Source organism: Macrobrachium nipponense, chromosome 2, assembly GCF_015104395.2.
Source record: "Macrobrachium nipponense isolate FS-2020 chromosome 2, ASM1510439v2, whole genome shotgun sequence".
NCBI classification, from domain to species: domain Eukaryota; kingdom Metazoa; phylum Arthropoda; class Malacostraca; order Decapoda; family Palaemonidae; genus Macrobrachium; species Macrobrachium nipponense.
In genome coordinates, this window is record NC_087201.1 from 123,930,362 (window position 1) to 123,953,689 (window position 23,328).

General features: G+C 35.5%; 1 protein-coding gene across 2 annotated transcripts in view; it reads left to right on the forward strand.

The window, feature by feature from the left end:
• The first annotated feature begins 9,240 nt into the window (after positions 1-9,240).
• LOC135220964 (uncharacterized oxidoreductase TM_0325-like) overlaps positions 9,241-23,328 on the forward strand; it is a 108,413-nt gene continuing 94,325 nt past the window's right edge. Inside the window, exon 1 of one of the 2 annotated variants that reach the window (XM_064258637.1) lies at positions 9,241-9,448. In XM_064258637.1, coding sequence (XP_064114707.1) covers positions 9,412-9,448 — 37 coding nt within the window. In that variant the 5' untranslated portion in view covers positions 9,241-9,411. Of the gene's footprint in view, positions 9,449-16,941; positions 17,042-23,328 lie in introns of those variants that run through there. The other variant, XM_064258636.1, reaches the window with a different exon arrangement.

A 23,328-nucleotide genomic window follows, 5' to 3' on the forward strand; every position in this document is an offset into this window, starting at 1 on the left:
ATGTCTCAGCATGAGGCAAGATCGACCGCCAGCCAGGCAGCCACGTTGAGAGAACGTTTTCCTACCGGTCTCAGAGCGCAGTTGCGACACATGACGTAACGTGGCAGCTCAGCGGTGCCAGTCCGATCCTATTGTTCAACAAAACGTTGCAGATCGATGGACGAGAGCTCAGAACAAATTCTATCATGAAATCTGCGTTGATTGAGTTTCTATAATTTTTTATTTCTGATTTTAACTTTTTTTTTCTTCTGGAGATATGCATAGTGCCGTCCCCTTGTCTTTCTTTTATCCTAGGTATTCCCAGCACTTAACAAAGACAGTATACACACAGTATATATACTAGATGTGTTTGTTTGTTTGTTTATTGATTTAATTGTTTATTCACAAATATTAAATTACAAACGTCGTTTAATGACAAATTGACAATTCACTCCACCTTGGGAATAACATACACTGAGGGGAATTATAATTGATAAGCAATTCATCACCAGGGAGATTCGAGTCCTTGACTGTTTAAGAACCGACGATTTACAGTGACGGTTTTTTTTTTTTATCACTGGTCCATCCTCTGTCTTGAGATACAGTGCAATAGAAATAGGATTCCAAGCCATTGATCATAGGACAGCAATAACTAGTGTTACGGTCTCGTAATTAGAGACCAGCAGGTTCAAAATAAAAACAAGAAATTGGACTGGAATGACTGACGAAAAAAAAAAAAAGACAAAACAAATCAAGGAGGAGGACTGAACAAAATACAAAAATAACCTTAATAATAATTTATTTACATGTTATTACATTATGTACAAGTGAGATCAGGTTTTGGGTGGCGAAAATACACAAATTAGTTATCAAAATGATAAATCAACCAAAATCAGACATCATTAGTGACCATCGCACTAAATCAGAGCATAAACTCGCTCCACACAAGAAATAATGAAAATTACAATAACATCATTAATAGAGCCATACACTTGCTCGACACAAAAATTATTATTAACAGGCAATAACACGAACAGCATAAATAATAATAACATCACAAATAGGCAGCATAAAGAACCATACAATATCATCATTAATAAGCCAGCAGTAAAAAAAACAATCATGCAGCACGGAAACATAACACCAAACTGCATAACTCCAGATAGCATAACAATCTCTGTAGAGACGACAAGACAGACCCAGCTGTCGAAAAGGATGGATACCAACAGACGATCTCCGTGAACACATCGAAGCAGTCACCAACTGCAAACTTGAACACAACCATCTCACAGATGATCACAGAAGAATCGTCAATACAACATAATCTGTTGTTGAACTGGAACTAAACTGCTCCACAGACGACTATGGTTTAGCCATCTCCCATCCAACTGCTACCACGGCCAATAGGTAAAGTTAAACCTGCTGAAGTCACAAATGACTTCCAGCTGCTCCAATACTGCCATGCTGCTGTTGCCTTCTCAGCCGAGGTTTCCCAGAACCTCTCATCCAAATCCTGTCTGCAGGTGTCACTCACACCAGGACAGAAGTAACTTCGTCACCATGACGATAAACGCTGGCGGGTAAGGGAAACAATGCAACCATCGTAATGCGTAATGGTTGTTTAAAACAAATAAAGACTTATCGTTACACTAGGCAGCAGTGCTGCTACCATCGTGGTAGCAGTTAAACTTAAATGAATGAACTGACATATACTCTGTACGTATGTGTATTATATATATATATATATATATATATATATATATATATATATATATATATATATATATATAAATGTTCACCTTTCATAATGAAGGCAATTTATCAGTTATATGTTTTTTAGACATGCCCTTACATTTTGAGAAGCTTACTTGAAACAGGATTTTAATTTTCAATGACTATGTAATTCAGGACGTTTGAAATGCTGACTATATATATATATATATATAAATATATATAATATATATCATATATATATAAAATATAATATTATATATATATTATATAATATATGTATATATATATATATATTTCAACGTCCTGAATTACATAGTCATTGAAAATTAAAATCCTGTTTCAAGTAAGTTTCTCAAAATGTAAGGGCATGTCTAAAAAACATATAACTGATAAATTGCCTTCATTATGAAAGGTGAGCATTTATGTATGTATATATATATATATATATATATATATATATCTATATATACTCATACATACATTTACGTAAAGTATTTGCAACTTTTTATTCATAATGAAAATACAAGCGCATTCGCCTCTTTGTCTCGCACACCACTTCCTTTAAGAAATTAATCATTAATCGCTTCTTGTCAGTTTGACTGCCATGGCCTTGTAGTACTTGCAGAGTAACTGGCTGGACGAGAAAGCTAACCCGAGGAAAGACACCCAGCCGCCATATTTAAAATTCAGGCCTCATGGCCTCACCTGACCTCGTGGACCTTGAGGCGAAAAAGGGCGCGAAGGGACAGGCAACACCACTTACCAGAATGCTGGCAAACCCTCTCCAGGGTGATATAAGGCACGGATGCAAGGCGAACATGCTCAGACGATCTTGAGACTCTTTCGCACTCCTCCTGAGCTACTTTCCCTAGAGACGGGCTGCTGCTTACCCATGTTATTCTTTGTCATAAATCTCATAGCCCTCCCCACCGGCCCCTTGAGGAAGACGAACTCTCTATTTCCAGTGAAAGGTAATGTGCAAATTGCAAGGTTATAAGAGTCAGTCCCATCTCCATCTCTGACTTAATTTCCTTTTCATCTTCGTGAGCGATTCCTGTATTGCGTTGTAATTGTATTCTTTGATACTTATGTGGTTTTATAATTGTACCGTGTTGTAGGCTATCAGCCAAAGAGTGCACCAGCGTGAAGTAACGTAAATGTTTTGTAAGTCAATAATCAGTAACGTAGCCTCTTTTTCTTTCCGAGTAATCAGTAACGTAACTTCTTTTCTTTGTAAGTGATCAGTAATTTAATTTATTTCTTATGAGATCGAGCTGTTCGTTTTCATACGTACACACCACAGTCTAAGGTGTGTCAAATTTTTGGGGTTAAAAAGGAAAAATAAAATTCTTTCATTTTGGTAGTAATATATTGTTGCCTTTTGACATACAGCACAAAATTTTGGCATGAATAGTAACTTCAAATTCCTCTTACCTACATCAAGATGAGTTTGAAATTTACTTATTTTGAGGATTCTTAACAAAATTGGCATTCACTAGCATCTTACTGTTTCGAGCCTCATTCAGACTATAATGTACAACAGTATACTACTTGAAAGTAGCCAAAGTCCTCATGTCCTTCATACTTTTGTTTCTTTCCAGCAGTTGCCTGCTTGCTACTTGTGCTTTAATGAAACCTCGTTTTTCGTGACTGTAAACATGGCCCTCGGCTTCGGTGAATATTGTAACACATCTTTCAACACTGTGTTTGTGAAGATCACTTTCGTACTTGCATTGGTGTGTCATTGAAGTTTTTAAAATCTTTACTAGTTAATGATGTTGTCAATGGTGGTTACAAGACTTCAGAATTCAAATCAAGCAAGTCTGACAGTTTTATGGCATTGACATTTAACTGGGAAACTTTTCAATGAATATATGAGCAGTTTCCCAACTGGTCATCGTCCAGTGGAGTACCTGTAATTCTTAGGAAAGATTTCTATAGCTTCAGCGCGAAGTTTTGAACATTGGCTGGAAAGCATGGCTTGCAACACTGCTTCTGATCGAGCATACTAGCCGGACCTCCTCGCAACGGGTAATACGATATCTCTCACCAACTTGCTTTGTGTTATTACAAGCTGCAACTGAAACAACAGGTGACTGGGACCATCCACCCACTTAGGATTGAACTTCACATTAAACCAGTTGGGAAGACAAACACCAATAATATATAATTAACAATTAACCTCAAATTCTTCAGTGCTTGTCCCTTCAATTCGTGTTTAGAAATCCAGATCCTGCAGAAGCGTAGAACTGTAGTTACAACGTCTGTGACTGACAGGTCCAATCTCCAACGGAGCAAGTGACTGAGGTACATTTCCTGATCTTATTGCTTGAGCAATATGATAAGCATAGGGCTGATCTGTGCTGAGGTCTTGGACAACTTCTTCAGGTAACACTGGAATGGGAGGACCTACATCAACCTTTGGAAATTTTTCAATTATTTCTAGGTATGTTGCGTCATCCAGCATGTTGCCGAAAGGACCTGACCACTTATTATGGTTTTTTGTAGGACCATCAAGTTCCTGAATGAGGTGACGAAGAGACAGATCACCTATATGTAAATCGTATACAAGCCATACAAGTCTTCTTCCAAGTTTTTTCTCTAAATAATTCATTACACTTCCCTCCCAGCAAGTTTTCATTAAAGTTGAAATAGTCTGCAGTGAATTTTCAAGTCCTCTCTCTTGAAACCAGTTTAATATGTTATCAGCTATTATCTCTGCATGTTTCTTCCCTTCCACTTCATCTTCAGGCGTAGTACGAAACAAAAACCGACCACCAGGCTCAGAACAGACAGTGTAGTGTTCTTCTTTGATTAGACTTGGAAATTTTCTGCTTATTCCCTCTTCTTCTAGTAGAACTTTGGTTTCATGCATTTTTCCATCAAACAAAATACAGGAGAGTCCTCCCTCCTTTAATTCTTTCTCTTAGTGATCAAATATCTCATTCATTCTTTTTTGTTGTGCTCTTCTAATGTTTTTATGAGCTATAATCAAGGATGAATCCCTTTGACTGGCGAGACCTGCACCTGTCCAAGCGGCAGTTGCAATTTCCCCAGCCTCACGGAGTCCAGTGTTGTGTCGAATACTAGCTAATGCTATGCAATGCTGGAAATGTCTCTTGCGTTGTATTTCCCTTTCTTTGGTAAAGCTTCAGAAGTCACTTTAGAACCATTGTCTGACGATATTTCATTTTCTTCAGAAGAACCATCGAACAACTGATAAACATCATGGCAGTGCTATTCTTCTTTTCGCATGACTTCTTCATTCTTCATTCTTTTCTTTTCTTCCCTCTGTCTGACAAGTTCCTTCCTTCTGCCTTTGTCCTCTGTGACCTGATAAAATCTAGCTCTAAAACAGGTATCTTCTTTTCACGAGGGCAAGAGCAATCAATGTGGGAATGATTTTTTCTCCTACCAGAGGGAGAACAGTCTGTTTTTGAACACAAAACTATGAAACATTTGCAGCGTAAAATATCAAAAGTGTATCAAATGAGAGTATAAAGGCATTTTTTCTTGCCAAGTTTCCTTTACCTAGTGATACGTGAACTGCTTTTTGCCACAATCCCTTAAGTTTTAGCCCAATTGCTCGACACTGAATGATCACTGGGGGTTTTGAATAGGGCATTAGCTGTTGTCCATTGGTGCAGAAGATGGGGTATGATGCCATTGATGGGTTCCTTATCCATATAGTTCATTCTGTCCATGGAATTTTGTTCTCGAAGGAGTAACCCAAATAATAATGAAACTTTAGGATAAAATTGATATAGGATAGAGTTATTTTAATTTACTTTGGCATACATATCTCACATTTGGGAGTAATAAGGCACAATAATTTCACTACCAAATTTGATTTTTCGGAAGTTAAGAAAATTGACACCCTAACACCACACCTGATCATCAACCACGTGTCTTAATCAACCTCCCAATTGCTCTTGTTACAGGCTTGCAATTGAGCTGCTGTGGATTCTGTGTTACAGGGCCCTTATGTCCACTTTAAACCCATAGGGTGATGTAACTCTTTCTAATATTTGTGAGTGTAAATATAATTAATTAAGCTAACCTGAGAGCTTACATAACTATTACTTATTCTGAAGGAGGGCCTCAGCCATAAGTTTTGCATAAGATTGCACCGCCTTGTCCAGGCCATTGTCAGATCATTTCAGGTTATTCCCCCCCATAGTTGCACACTCTCAGGTACAATCGGATTCATATATATATATATATTGTGACGAAGTGCCAAGTATCTGGTTATTACACTTACCATTCATTAATTGATACCTCACAAAAGCCAGACACCTAAATCCTCATCACAGGTACTAAACGACTGAATACTCTAAAGGCAACAGTGATCCCTTAACAACTTACCAGTATTGCAGAAAATCAGATTAAGTTCATCAAAACAGGTGTGAGGTAATCTTGTAAGTAATTAAATTAATCAAAGGGCATCACTTCATCAACAACTTTAAAAGTCTAAGTATTTCCCTGATTCTAAGTCACTTCAAGTTAACTGAAGGAAAACAGATCAATCACCACTCTGTTTCTACCTAACATCAATATAATCAAATGCAAATATACTGGTTAGAAATGAAAACACTTATAAAAATTTTAAATACAAAAATTTATTATTAAACTCAAAATTTATAAGTGAAATTCACAAGGAAAATTATTGTTACTTGAAAACAAAGTAAAGTTTAACTAATTCTTGAATCAATTAAGTAAAATTAAATCAAAATTATTTTATCACAAAATTCAAGAAAATTAATTCAATCAAAATTCAAAAGTGTTAGGCAATAATTGATATTTGGACATTAATTCACAAGTGCTAAACAATAATAAAACTTGAAAAGAATTCTAAGTAAATGCAAATTAATTCACAGGTGTTAAATTTAATTAAATGTTAAGTCAATTAAATTGTGAATGCAAATGAAAATACAGAAAAATGTGGAAAATACCAAAATTTAAAAGGTATTAATCACACAGAACATAAAATAAAAAGACGCACTTCAGTAAGAAAATGAGTAAATGCACAAAAAATAAACAAACACAAAACACAAAAATTTGCAATGTGTAAAAATGTAAATTTCACTCAAACCATTGTAACTATTAGTTTTTACCAAACCTTTGTAACCATCTGTTATTAGTTATTAGTTGCAACTAATAAAAATATAACACACTTTACCTTTTTGGTATACCAATTCTCTTTCTTTGCTGCAGGCTTGTTTCACACTTTCACAAAACCAGGCGCTGTTACTCAACAATGTTTGTTCAGATTCCACAAAAAAAACCCATTATATAACACTAAATAAACTCTAAGAAATATCAAATCTGAAATTTACAAGTTACGAGTGACCATTCAATAAGTACGGAATCGTTACGTTACTTTAAAATCAAAAGTGCTATGCGATGGAGAGAGAGGGAGAGTGAGAGAGAGAGAGATGTGATCGCTTTGAGTATTTAAGCCCGAATGAAAAACTTCTCCCTTACGGAAGCTGGACAGGAGATGACACAAAACATTTTGGGCAACAATTCTTTCTAGAAGCTTCGAAATCTTACACAACTTTACATACAAAATGTGTAATCTGCACGTTGCTTTGACAAAGACATTCGCGTATGAGACCAGTCTGTTACAAAAAGACACATACTCGACTCGATCGATCAAAGCAGAAGTCCCTTATCATATGGGATGACAGAATCCCAAAACACAATGAAGACTCGAGGTCTCTAATCAAACATGTTGACAGATTAGGAAAGCAAACAGAGATCTTGGAGTTCCTCTAATCTCAAGGAGATGAAAAGTTACTGAAACAATTCTAGCTTTGAACGGACAAAGAAAATCTCTCTCTTTCTACATTCTATGTGATATATTCTTTTACATTATCTTATGTGAAATCTGAACACACATTTAAAACATCCTATCTCTAAGCTATCTAGGAATCTGAAAAAATGTTGCAAAATCTTACACACAATACTTTATACAGTCAAAGAGGGGATATATACATTTTGACAGTAGCAATATATATATATATATATCTATATATATATATATATATATATATATATGTGTGTGTGTGTGTGTGTGTGTGTGTGTGTGTGTGTGGTGTGTGTGTGTGTGTGTGTGTGTATAGTTTTGAAGATTTCAATATCCTGAATTACATAAACATTAACATTTAAACCTGTTATGTAATTTTCTCTACATATAAGGAAAAGTCTAAAAAACAACTCATTAATAAATTGCTTTCATTTGTAAAGGTGAACATTTATTTTGCAGTGTAATTTCAAGTGGCAACAATGGTATAAAGGGAAATGCGTTAAATCCGATTCCGAAGAAGTAACATGTGCCAGCACTGCATCGTTAGAACTGCGATTTATTATTATTATTATTAAATTATTATTTTTATTATTAATTATTATTATTATTATATTATTATACGCCCTCCATTAACCATAACTGTGACAAGGTCTACCGAACTGCGGTGTACCTTTGAACTGAAGTTCGGGAACCTTTGTGAAAACGAGTCACGTTAAGTCCGTTTTTGTACTATTCATTCCAAATCTTACTATAATGGGCATTATGTCTGTCCGTCCGTCGGTCTGTCATTCAATCACGGCCAAACGGCAGGTCCGATGGGAATGAAACTTGGCAGGGTGATAGTGGGGACTCCTAAGATGGTTTATAATTGGGTTTTATCCTACCTCCCACCCCGCCTCATTTGCTAGTCTAGAGGATACTTATTCTCTAGACCTTGGTTTACAATAAAAATGTATGTTATGAAATCGTGTTCCTGTTTCAAAGATCAAAAGAAATCACGTAATAGATTTTAGCTTCAGATTAGCGGATGAGCATGTATATTTCCTTTGTTATTGCTAGCATCATTTATTATGTTAAAAGAATTTCACATCCTTAAACTGAGACCAAGAACGTGTTACTGGTAACCAAGGCGGGCCATCGTCTAACTATACAATATACTGTGCACAGTACATTTGAGGTTACACACTTGCATACATACAGACATATATATATTTATAATATATTATATATATATATATATAGATATATATATATCTATATATATATGTCTGTCAGCCTGACTGTCTGCCTTTTTACCTAGGGGATGTGGCACTAGGTGGTGCTACTCCAGTTTTCAGTTGAGGTGGTTAGTGTCATGTACGTCTCCACCTTGGCTGTGACTCGTCGCTTTCGGCTGATCGGCTGACTACCATGCATTTAATTCACTGCCTAGGTTATCAGAAGCACGGTTGAATATAATCAATGAACTGACTGGCGCATATTGAAAAAGAATCATTTTTTTCTGAGTAGAGACTTTTTGTAGCTCTTATCACTATACCACGAGAACAAGGCTTTTAATATTGTCTGTTACGTAACTGATTTCTTATCAGAGACACCCCATATATTAATTGTAATTTTGGTGATAATGACTATCTTTAAACATACTTATCGTGACGTATCGTCTGGAGATAGGAATTCTTATCAACAGTACATTGACATCTTGTATTGACGCTGAATAATAGGGATAGTTTACAGTAATAAGTGATGAAACTGACAGTGGAAGAACTTGGTACTGCACAGAAACAATTATTGGCAAATCGTTTAGCTTGTTTAAGAGGCATTGTTCTTGCATTACTCTGAAACTTGTTATCGCATAAACAAATCAAGGAAATTCAAAATTCAGCTGAGGGATGTCATCGTTTTCACAAAAAGTAGCCCTTATCACAGGTAAGCATTTTCCATTGTCAGATATGACAAAATCTCAGCGACTGATCTATTTGTTCTGTGGGCTTTTGTGTATGCATCATATAATCGGTCCACGTGGCGTTAATGCACCTCTTGCGGCGCACTGTGGGCGTTATTTAAGGTTCTTTGAGGGGTCCCTTTGGCCCCGAGCTGCAACCCCTTCAGTTCCTCTTACCGTACCTCCATTCATATGCTCTTTTTCCATTTTGCTGTCCACCCTCTCTTAACAATCGTTTCACAATGCAACTGATTTGAGGTTTTCCTCCTGTAGCACCTTTCAAACCTTTCTACTCTCAGTTTCCCTATGAGCTCTGAATGACCTCACAGGTCCCAGTGGTTATTTTACTGTGTGACATTCGATTCTTTTCTAAGTAGCTGGAGCAAGGCATGAATGCCACTGGACTTGAAACTCCCTTGCCCCTGACTTCTTTTAGATTAATGGTCATGTCATTTATAGCATAATAATGGTAGCAGTTATTTGTATTGAGTTTTATTCAGCTATATAATCTTTTTGTAATCTTTTGTATTCATTACTTTTTCTCGTCATATTCAATATTTACACCGATCTCTATAAACAATTTATTGCATTACAATTTAAAATTGATGTAAATCTGCAACTTTCAGGGATGCGTCGCCATTCTTTCAAAATTTCAGACTCATACCATCAGTGCTGAATAGTTAGGAGCCTTTACAGGAGTGGAGCATGTAGTATCCTTTTTTAGTTTTTTGTCAAAGAAAACTGCTGCGATGGCTTTGTCGGTCCGTCCGCACTTTTTCTGTCCGCCCTCAGATCTTAAAAACTAATAAGGCTAGAGGCCTGCAAATTGGTGTGTTGGTCATCCACCCTCCAATCATCACACATACCAAATTGCAATCCTCTATCCTCAGAAGTTTATATTTTATTAAAGGTTAAAGTTAACCATGATCGTGCGTTTGGCAGCGCTATAGGTGCCAGCAACACTGGGCCGTGGCTGAAAATTTCATGCACCGCGGCTCATACATCATTATATACGCTGTAGAGAAAACTCGATTGCGTCGAAGTTTCTTTTTTTATACTTATTTCATATTGCATTAGCCTTGATTAAGTAGAAAAAAAACTTCCTTTTTCTCAGCTGGTTTCAGTTTGTCAGTTCCTTTTAGAACCCCTGTAATACCATTCTTAAAAGGGTCGCCATAATAATCTACGGCAGTACAAATTATGTGATGAATCTTTACAATTCGACACAGAAATGTGCTTGTGGTCCAGACAACTACTATGAGATTCAGGGCCTCTGTAACACGGTTTTTTGGACTTTGCTCCTTGTCAAAGCATCGGATGTAGCTGAAAGTTGACATATGCATATTTTACAACCACACACAAATTTTGTCAGCATTATCAATAACCTAAACCCGATAGTTTTAATTCTTATAGAGTAAAAATTATCTAGCCGACGCCATGGCCAATGATTACGAGCCAAGAGGCGAAAAACATTCATTACGTAAGCAAAGTAAACACCTTTTACGAAATGTTGCGCCGCCCATCCACTAGACAGAAACCCATTCACCTTGTTCCATCGGCTCTGAAACCCAAAGACTTTATGAATGGCGGAACGATACATAGATGTGGGTGGGGTATCTGTGCTAGCTTAGTAATACTACTGTAGCAGTAGTGCCGCAACAGTATAGCAGTAATATACATGAATTAAATGTTTAGGCCAACTGCTGGGATCCTTGAGGATCATTTAGCACTTCTTACAACTACTCGAGAAATGAGTTTTTATAGCCAGAAGTTAAATTTTCTAATCCAACAATGCCCATGATAGCCTTCAGTGTTATCCTGAATTATAACGAGGCCAAAGTGGGTGGAGCCTCATGAAGTTATCATTCTGACGATAATTATTGGTGTAGGTTTAAAGCCAAAATACGGTACCGGCTATTTTTTTTTTTTTTTTTTTAGTAAATAGGTAGATAGCCAATAAATAAAAATTGCATGACATTGGATATAGCAGTTATCAAATCAAGCTTGTCCACTATGTTTTTGAAAATTACCATCTATTCCCTACATCTTGTCAATCTGATTGTGACCTATAAAGCAGACTGTAATTTCTTATGAAACTTATTGTGGGAGTTAGAATAATAATCGAAGTGTTTTGTATTTATTAACATATTTTGTTGGTTTGTTCATTATGACAATTATCAGTGGAGAGGTTCCGAGTTCATAAAGGTGTGCTGCTTTGCTTGTATTTAAATTTGTTTGTCATTGTTGCCAGAGGTATAGCCTTTGTTACGTATAGCCAATCATCCATCGAGAAAGAGGGAAGGAATGCTGTCATAAGTTACGTAACGAGTGCGTTCGAAACCTTTTCTCTGAGTAAGTTGGCCCGTCTTCAAAAAAAGTCACTTTTACATTGTAAGTACCAAATTTATTCAACCTACGTAATGCAGAATATAGTCAAAATTTATGTGTAGATATAATGTGTATTCTGAATAAGCGTTATATTTATGAAATGCATAGATAAAAAGTTATTGCGAAAAAACCGTGTTACAGAGGCCCTGAATCTCATAGTAGATCAGTGTCAGAGTTACATACGTCAAGTTATCAAGTTAACGAAAGTTGAAAATAGTCGTAAATAAAAACCATCAAACCTCTCTATGATGATCTTAATAATGGTGTGGTATATCGCAGTAAATGAGAAAATTCTGACAAACATAGCAGTGGCACTAACATCCGGCAGTTACAAAAAAAAACAATAAAAACATAAAGAAATTTGGGAGCGTGCAAAAATGCGACTAAGGAAGCTCTACGAATTTTAAGCTCTCTCTCTCTCTCTCTCTCTCTCTCTCTCTGTGTGTCTCTGTGTGTGTGTGTGTGTGTGAAAATTATCCAAATTATATATATGTGAGAGCACTTTCATGATCTTGCATCGAGAGATGCCTAGCAATGCTTTCGTTTCCCCCCTTGAATCTCTTCTCTCCAAATGCATAGGAACGTCGTACAGCAGACTTGAATGTTGTGGACGATGATTGCATCGTGACCACTCTTAATACTTGCGACTTATTGGCCGAAGGCTTAACCCCTTCATATAGAATGGTTGACCTCGTTGCGTAGATAAATAGGATGAATAATGCCAGGGGCAATCTCTACTCCGTATCCCCAACATATTTGAAGGTAAAGTAGATGAAAGCAACTGGGTAAATTCTGCTGCGGTTAGAATCCCTTTCGTTGGCTCTCATTTTCCTTAACAATGATTTTGATAACTTCCCTTGAAACAGTGAAGAATCCGATAGGATAGGCAACCCGACACCTTAATCTAGCCCAGGGCCGATGGAAACCAGGGAAAGGAGCTAGGTACCGTAAGAGGATCAAGGACATAAGAATTGCTCGAGGGATTAATTGCTGCAAAGTGAGAGCAAGCTGTGCATACATGAAGATGAAAAGAGTGTCTTTGAGTCTACTGGAAGTTTTGAGATCTTTAGTAGCAACGGACAAAAGTCTTTACATAGTAAGAGATAAATCTGTTTTCTGTTGCTGAAGTAAAGTAGCTTAGCATAGTGATTCCTAAAGTCTCGAAATAGGAAAGTGGCTGGAGGAGGAAGTGCCAGAAATCACCGAGTGTTCACTTTTATAACCAAGTGGTTAGTTGAAAAGTAGTAGATAGGAGGAGTTAAAGGGGATACTTGATTCTTTGACCGCAGCAGTGTAACAGTACCAAAGCAACAGTACCCCCTTTCCATTGAAAATAAAAAAAATAATAATTCAAAGGGGGAGGCGCTTGTATGTCGAACTGCCATTGTCTCTCCGAGTGGCATTTACATGGAAGGAATTGGTCGAGAAGAGGTTAAACATGCATAGTTTTGTATTCACATAGCAGCATAGTCTGCGTTATTGAAACCAGCGCCATTTAAGTTTATTTAGAATAGCACTTAGCTAGGAAAACTAATTTGCCTACTAGTAGTTTGATATTGTTAAACTATAGCAAAAGCAACCTATTGTGTATTATTCATCGTCGCACCACGTATTTCATGGAGATGTCAGTAATGGAAATACTCAACATTTTGTTGTGTGCGTCCTTTCGAATATGTATGAAGTCTTGGATCGTTAAGTGTGCTTTGCTAATCTTAGGAATTGTGATAGACTAGGTTAGCTCTTTCTTTTCCTTTGCCTCAGAAAATTTATAGGAAAGGAATGTACTATGAAAAACAAATGGAATACATAACGAAATGCAATAGAAAATCCAAATAACAAATAAAATATAAATGGAGGTTCACGTCAGCCTGCTCAATAAAAAAAGGCACCAAATTAGAATTTCTGCAGTTCCAACACTTCATCTACAGGATTAGGAATATCACTCCACTCTATGATTTGGTCACAACGGAATAAAACTTCCTGAAAACTATGTAGTATTGCACCTCACAGGAGATAAGGGAAGTCTGTTGGAATATAAAGCGTACGAAGTATCTCCTGGTGAATGGTTTGTTCTTAGAAGATCTTAATGGAAAAGATGATCAGAATTATGAGATATTTTATACAGCAATATACAGTGAGGCAATTGACAGACTGTGTGAGAGAGATCAGTGTCAAAATCAGAGATGAGAAATTCAATAGAATTCAAGTGCTTCTTAAGCAGTTTGATACACATATCAGCTGATGAATAAACGGGAATAATATTGAACAATAAATGAGAGAATAGAAGGATAAAAACATTCCTCATTCCTTTAGACCCGGGGTGTCAAACTCAAATCCTTTCGAGGGCCAATTATGCACTTGGTAAAGGTCTCGAGGGCCATCAAAGATTTGGTAATTACTTATAGGCAATACTGAAGATTACAACTTATTTTTCTGGTCATCCTTGTTTACCAAGAATACATTATTTGGGTTCATCTGAATTTACACAAGTAAAATTGGTCTTACCGAATAATACAATACACTAATTATTACAAAGAAAGGAAAATAATGTGGAATAATCTGGGAATACCGTTACTACAGTATATTACTGAAATTCTTTGAGTTTTGAAACAAAATATATATTTTGTTTGTATAAGGTATGTACATATGAATGAAAGGTAAAACTTATTATGTCTCGTTTTAACAGTTTAGTAACTTTAGTTAAATTTTCCTCAGTTCTAACAGTTATAGTAGCTCAAGTTGAAAAATCTCTTGGCACCCCGCGGGCACCTTAAGACCATCCCGCGGGCCAAATGTGGACCGCGGACCATGAGTTTGACACCCCTGCTTTAGACAGACACATCTCTAAAGCTTGAAAAACTTTATCAGTATACCAACTTTTGTGCAACTGAAGAAGAGATACACCGGATGTTTCTCAAAACGGAATGTGCAGTCAGGAAAGACAACTCAGATTTTAAAAGTGTTATGTGTAGTCATGGAAACAATGTCAGGGAAAAGATTTGGGTAGGACGGATCCAGTGTCCCAGATCTTAATAATACCAGTCGTAAATTGAGTTTTGTTGGCGTCACTTCATCCTCCACAATTTTCACCTTGCTCAAATTCTAAGGTAAATCTCTCTTAATTAAGAGATTCAGCAACCACAGGTTTATTCTCGGATGAGATCGAAGCTCATGGATTCTGTTGTAAAAATTCAAAACGAAGAAGAGTTTGTCCTTTGGGTCCTTTGGGTTTACGCTTTCCTTCAGAAAATTGAAGTCAATTGAATAAATTTTTTCATGAACATTATGTCAGTGGAGATTGAAATTGTAAAAACGTTGGTAAGTTGATGGAATGAAAATTTGGCAGAATATGTTAGGATCTGATTTAGTCGATGTTTGTGCTAAGTCATCGCATTTAAGTTCACTGTGTATACTTGTTTTTATACCATCATTAGTCTCGCTCATCGGAAAGTTCATCTGCGTTGCCGTTGTTACTTGTGAGTGGATTTATCTTGTTTATCTTTTTTATTGATCCTTGAATAGCCACCAAAGAGGTTAAATTTTATTGTAGGGTTGTTGGCCCAGAGAGATTAAAAAGCAGAGGATATTGACTTAAGTATTACTTAACACTACTTCAAAGAAAAATATAATCACAGTTTTAAAGTAAGTTGATGTCCTGGACAGAGAATTCTTTGAGAATCTAGAATTAGGCATGATTTAAAAAATTCCGAATACTAATGCAAAGACAACATTATTCTTGTTTTTAAATTTTGAATCACTTAGTAACTTTTGTTTAAAGACGAATCGGGACAGTATTGCGTCTGCAATATTTCTTTCAAATGGCGTGTAAGATTTCTCCCTTTCAGTAAGCAGTATATTTTAAAAATGAATATGTACCAAATTGAGCGCGCATTATAAATTCTTATATTAAATATAAAAAAGAAGCTTAGTCTTTGAAGTTCCGCATGAAACCGGATTTTTAAAGTTATCTTTCGATAACCCAATGCTAAATTACGGATATATGGAAACCCTGACCTGCAATATGCTGTCGACAAACCACGACCCCGGTACCCCATCATCATGTAGTACTGTGAACAGACTCTTTAGTCCCTAACCAGTAACCCCCCGGGCCCCGGAGCCAAAGTTGCCAATTTGTCGCTTTTCGCGCTAGATTCAGCGCCCTTTTTTTTTTTTTTTTTTTTTTTCTTCTTCTTTTTTTAATCTCAATTGGGGCGAGATTATTGTGTTTAGCGCTTATTCTAGCTCATTTTTAACTTATTTGGCGCGAAAATTAGTACTTGTGAACAATTTTATTTTGAAGAGAAATATGAAAAGGTGCAGGCCATTAGAGAGAGAGAAAAAAAATTAAAATCATGTCTGGTGCAGGGATATGTACACGTTCACTATTACATACATATCAAATTTGAACTGCATAACCCACTGATATATATATAACTATAGCACCCATTTGTGAATGAATTAAAATCTTATATAGGTAACACGCAGTTCAGCTTATTGATTGATGACAGTAATGGTATTTCGGTAACTAAATTATTAGGCTTAGCTATTAGATACTTTTCAGAGAGAAGTAGAAAAATAATTGTCGCATTCTTTGACTTAGTAGAATTGGATGACTGTGATGCTCTGAAAAAGTCCTTAAAGAAATTTGGTTTCGAGTTATCAAGACTTTTTGCAATAGGAACAGATAATGCTCCAGTTATGACTGGTGTTAATAATGGGATTTATGCTAAACTGAAAGTAGAAGTTCGCCATTTGGTGCTAATTAAGTGCGTTTCGCTCCCTACATTTACCTGTGTCGCATGCTGCAGCTGAAAATCTCCCAAGGGACTCAGACTATATGGTTAAAGAAACATATAATTGGTTCTCTCTGAAATTCGCTAAACCAAGTACAAGAATAGTTGTTATTCATTGACAAATGATGGTAAGGCTCCTCTAAAACTAATACAGTTTAGCCAAACACGATGTATGTCCATAGAAGCAGCTGTTGTTAGAATATTACAGCAATGGCTGAAGCTTAAAATAAATTTTTCCTGCAAATCTAGCGCTTTTTTTAGAGCAACTCTGCCCGGAGCTTTCTCTCTCAGTGTACTTTAGCTTTCCGCTGAGTAATATTGTCGACGCTGGTTGAGCACTTCCCAAACCGATGGCTGCATCTTCTTCACTTACCCAAAAAGTAGCTTTGGTAACAGGTAAGGTTAGCCATCAACAGTGCAGTGGCATGCAGCGAGTGAAGATTTCATTGTTATTCACGTCAAAACACTGCGTCATAGCCTATTACTCATTTTCTGAAGGTTGTTAAAGAACCAAAACGTTTAGGTAGTGAATGCTATTGTGTAATGGAAGATTCTTCGTTGCAGAACATTTGAATATTCTGTTAGTGTGCTCACCTTTATTTGCATATTTTTTTAAAATAAATTTATCAATGTTTAATACTTACAAATTTTGCGGTGATTAACAGTGATGTTTGTTTCTTTCTGTAGTTTTTTTTGGCTAAAATTATCATGTTATACCTAGCCGAGTAGATTCACATCGACCGTGTATTTGATGTCTAGGCCAGTCCCTTACGACGCTCCTGGTTGGCTGTTGATAAGCCAATCACAGGGCTGGAAACTCTCAGTCTCTCTCGAGAGTCCATATGGGTAGGATCTATGTTCCACCTCTCCTGAGGGATACGTCATTCAAAAGTATCCCTCAGGAGAGGTAGAACATATGTCCTGCTTATGTGAACTCTCTCTCTCGAGTTTCCAGCCCTGTGATGGCTTATCAACAGGAGCGTCGTGAGGGACTGGCCTTGACATCAAATGCACGGTTGATGTGAAAATACTATAGCTCATTTTAAGTAGTAAGTAATATTGAATGCATCACAATTCACTAAATATCACCTTCAACTTTAAAAAAGAAAGAAAAAAAAAGTACATGTCGAAAATATTCAACATTTCAAAACATTCAAAACTTCAAAAATATTTCAAAATATTCATAATTTCACGCATCTGTGTTGGGGTTCTATGTTCCCTAGCATGTTTATTGTCGGTAGTCCCCCGCACTGTTTTTTTTTTTTTTTTCACAACTGCTGTGGCAGCCACTTCAAAAGGACACACTTCATTCCACTTGACAACAATGTCAACATGGCTAAATATTGTAATGAAACTTAACTAGAAACAATCACACCATATTCACTGACATGATACAACAGACATCCAAAAAATCAATTTTTTTTATGTGATAAACACAGACGTGATGACGTAAACCTGTTGCTTTCATGTTGTTCACTGAGATGGTTGTTGTGTTGGTGGTGAGTTTCAGCGCAAAATTTGAAATAGTTTTCATACCAGAGCATTCGGTCAGTGTTCCCCCTCGGTCGTTATTCACCCACCTCACCCTACAGCTGCCCAAGAGTTAGGCATATAATGATAGATGCACACATACCGGTGAACACTATAAAGTAGGAAAGCCTGACTCATACACAACATATGGGGGAAACACCGCAGTGGATCCATCATCATCACGTGGCTCAGCCTTATATACTCTATATTTAATTGGTGAAACAAGAATACAATTATGCTTATATTTAATTGGTGAAACAAGAATACAATCAGGCTTATATTTAATTGGTGAAACAAGAATACAATTAGGCTACATCTTTAAGCATATACTATTCAAAAGATTGAAATCATCAACATAATGTGATATATGAAAGTGCCATACGAACTAAAATGAGCATGTGAGTTCTTTGTAAAATATGTTTTCAAGGCAGTTTTGAAATCCAATATGGCGGCAAATGCGTAAGGTGCCGTTTGTAAGCACAGCGGAGCCACCATCTTTCCCAGCCTTCCCAACTCAGATTACACTTGTAATCGACGCAATAAAACAACCTTTTGTTGCCTATATTAGTGAAAGTATGAAACTTCTTATTCCCGGGGTCATGGTTTGAACTAAAATTCATTTTTACCTTGTAATCGGTGGTTTTATCTTACTACCATCACAACTGAAACTCCACAGTGCTTATTTGATTGTAATTATATATTTTTTGGTCTTAGGTAATTCACTCCAAATTGCGCTTGAACTACGTTGCTGTTCCTGGTTCCTAAGCGCTCACTCCACAAACACAGTTGCGGGGAGCACACAATTACATGTTTTATGATGTGCAAAGCTTTATTCCCTTAATTGTTTACTAAGTCATTATTTAGTTTAACTACTTTGTTACTTCAAAATGTTTATTTAATCCATGTCTATTATCCCTTTTTTGCAACCAAATTAACCCTGAAAAATTACAGATATTTCTAAAGTAGATACGAGCAGCCAACGGTAAAATGACTCATCGTTGCCAATCTAGTGGAGCTTCACACATACGCCAATGCATTTACAAACTTTCTTTCCATGAATCCTAGTTGTCATATTAGAGCAATTTTATCATTATTGCATTACTATGTGTATATACTACAAATAGATGCACTAATTTCACTTATTTCCCCGGTTTTGTGTAAGTCTTATACCCAGTTTGGAGGGTAAACACATACCAATTGGCAACACTGATAAACAATTGAAGAGCGCGAAAAACGCCTTAGATACTGTTCATAAGCAAAACTGTTGATATTTGAGTCAGGAATCTATAACTGGTTCACTTAAGGTAGATTCTTGGATGAGCCCTATTCTCACGAGACGTTAGTTTGGCGGCCGCTGATTGGCTGGGAGCTGCCTACCTCCCGGTACCAGCCAATCAGCGGCCGCCAAGCAAACGTCTCGAGAGAATAGGGCTCATCCAAGAATCTACCTTAAGTGAACCAGCTATAGTTACTTTTTCAACAACGAATTTTTTCAAATTAATAATCATGAATTTGTAAAAATTTTATGCAATTCATGACCTTAAACTACCATTTAACTATTTATTTAAATAATTATCTAGTGCCCTTGGAAAAGTCGTGGTTGGAATTCATTGTTTACGATTTTTGTGAAGAAAGTGCCCCAGAGTCTATGGGTACAAGTGGTGTGCGGATTTAGCACATGGAATGGTTTATTGACACAAGCGACTCCTCAAACATCAAGATGGCGTCAATCTTCTAAATATTCGTAGTTGTAAGTAAAATTTAGAAAACGTTATGGAGGTAGTGTGCACTACGTAGACCCAAACTTTTTTAATCTTAAAATATGACCTTAATTTCTAACTGGAGAAAATACTTACTTTGACAAGAGAGTAGAGGTCTCGAGCTCCTTCTCTCACCACCAACAACTCATGACTGATGACCATCTCTGGTGTCAGGACGAGTTAAAGTACTTTTTCAAAGGGTGGCTTCAAATGTGGTGGAAACTGGATCCGCTAGTCCAGTTGGTTGTTCCCTTTATATATATATATATATATATATATATTAGATATGATAGATAGATATATAGATATAGATAGATATATAGATAGATATATGAGATATATATATATGTGTGTGTGTGTGTGTGTGTGTGAGTACATATATATATATATATATATATATATATATATATATATATATATATATATATATATATATATATATATATATATATATACAGGCCAGTCCCTGGGTTATGACTGGGGTTCCGTTCTTGAGACGCGTCCATAACCCGAAAATCGTCGTAAGCCGAATATCATCAAAAATCCTAAGAAAACCCTTTACTTTTAATGCTTTGGGTGCATTCAAAACTATGTAAAATGCATTCTTATTTGCATTTTTTCATCAAAACAACCTTCAAATATTGATTATTTTGCATATTTGGTGTCATATTTCATCTGCCAGATCAGTGTTGTAGGCGTGGTAACCCTGGAACATACTTCGTAACCCTGGAAATAAATTTCTGATAAATATAATTGAAAAGCGCCTTAACCTCGGAAGGTGGATTATATATTATATGTATATATATATATATAATATAATATATTATATATCTATATATATATATATGTATATATATATATATTATATATATATATATATATATATATATATATATATATATATATTATAATATATATATATATATATATATATACGACACTCTGAGGTTAAGGCGCTTTTCAATTATATTTATCAGAAATTATTTTCCAGGGTTACGAAGTATGTTCCAGGGTTACCACGCCTACACCTGATCATTTAATCTTATTAAACTTACTAATACAGTATTGATCAATATTAATATTCTAAAATTAGTAAATCATTTTTGTATCATAAAAATGTATTTAGGCATGAAAATAACATCAAAATACACTAATTAGTGATTATTTATTGTCGGAAAATCCCACGAATAGGCGAATTCACAGCAAATAATGGGTAGATATGGTCCAGAGAAAAATCCGCAAATCAGTGAGTCCGTGAATCCGTAGAACGCGAATACGGGGGCCCACTGTGTGTGTGTGTGTGTGTGTATATATATATATATATATATATATATATATATATATATATATATATATATATACACACACACAACACGTTCTACGGATTCACGGACTCACTGATTTGCGGATTTTTCTCTGGACCATTATCTTACCCCATTATTTGCTGTGAATTCGCCTATTCGTGGGATTTTCCGACAATAAATAATCACTAATTAGTGTATTTTGATGTTATTTTCATGCCTAAATACATTTTTATGATACAAAAAATGATTTACTAATTTTAGATATTAATATTGATCAATACTGTATTAGTAAGTTTAATAAGATTAAATGATATCACATTAATAACTAATAATTCTCTCTCTCTCTCTTACAGGAAGTATGCTTTTTATATGATAAATGATTTACTAATTTTTCAATATAAATATTAATTTAAAGAGCAGTCACATCAATAAAGAAAATACTACAATGAATTAGTAAGATTTTAGTTTATAAATTTTGAAAATTATGTAAGAATGAAGAATCCCAGTCTTCACGCATCTTTTCTTTTGAACTCCAGGTCTCTCTCTCTCTCTCTCTCTCTCTCTCTCTCTCTCTCTCTCCTCTCTCTCTCTCTCTCTACTGAGATGAGAGGGTTTTTAGGGTACACGTGTGTTATATGTTATTACTATTTTCATATGATAATAATAATAATAATAATAATAATAATAATAATAATAATAATAATACTGTAATTACAAAAATCATATGTGAAACTATTTTACAAATACTATGATGATCTCTCTCTCTCTCTCTCTCTCTCCTACAGAGATGTATGTTTTTTGGATGATGATTCACTAATTTTCAAATATCAATATTAACCCTCTTACGCCGAAACCCTAAAAACCAAAATGTCTCCCGTATGCCGAGGCGGGTTTGGAATGAGCGCGAAAGCGGAAAAAATAATTTTTTCAAAAAATCACAGCGCACTTAGTTTTCAAGATTAAGAGTTCATTTTTGGCTTCTTTTTTGTCATTGCCTGAAGTTTAGTATGCTACCATCAGAAATGAAAAAAAATATTATAATATATAAATAATGCGATATATGGTAGCGACAAAAAAAAAAATTCATACATAATTGTATTCAAATCGAGCTGTGCTAAAAACGGTTAAAGCTAACGAGTTACTTTTCTTATCGTTTTATTGTACACTAAATTGCTATCATTTTGATATATAACACATTGTAAAACGATCAAAGCAACACAGAAAAAATATTCTCACAAAATGATGCATGAATTCGTAACGCGCGGACGCGAAAAAATGTTTTTTTCAAAAATTCACCATAAATATAAATATTGTTCTAGAGACTTCCAATTTGTTTCAAAATAAAGACAAATGATTGAATATTACGATACTGTAAGAGTTTTAGCTTAGAATTGCAGTTTTCGACCATTTCGGACGAGTTAAATTTGACCAAATGTCGAAACTTTTATATATATTTTTTTTTATATGCAAATATTGCAAAAATAAGAAAAGCTACAACCTTCAAATATTTTTGTTTGTATTTTCCATGAATTTGCGCACATTTTCATATATGAAATTCTATAAAACGCCTAATATGAAAAGGAGCAAATATTAGGAGAATGCGACATACGCATTTCGGAGATTTGCGGCCGCGAATCGGCGCGCAGAGGGAAAGAAAGTTTTGTTTTAAATTCACCATAAATCTAAATATTGTGCTAGACACTTCGAATTTGTTTCAAAATGAAGATAAAAGACTGTATATTACTAGATTGTAAGAGTTTTAGCTTACAATTGCGTTTTTTGACTATTTCGGTAGAGTCAAAGTTGACCGAACGTAGTTTTTTTTCTATTTATCGTGATTTATATGCAAATATTTCGAAAAAGAGAAAAGCTACAACCTTCAATCATTTTTTGTTGTATTCTACATGAAATTTCACACATTTTCATATATAAAACTTTATGTAACGGCTACTTTTAAATGGTGGCAACATTTCGACAATCGCAAGAAAAAATTTCTGATTTTTTTTGGAAGAGTTACCGCGCGGCCGTAAGGAAAATGTTTTTTTTTTTTCATAAATTCACCATAAATCGAAATATTGTGTTAGAGACT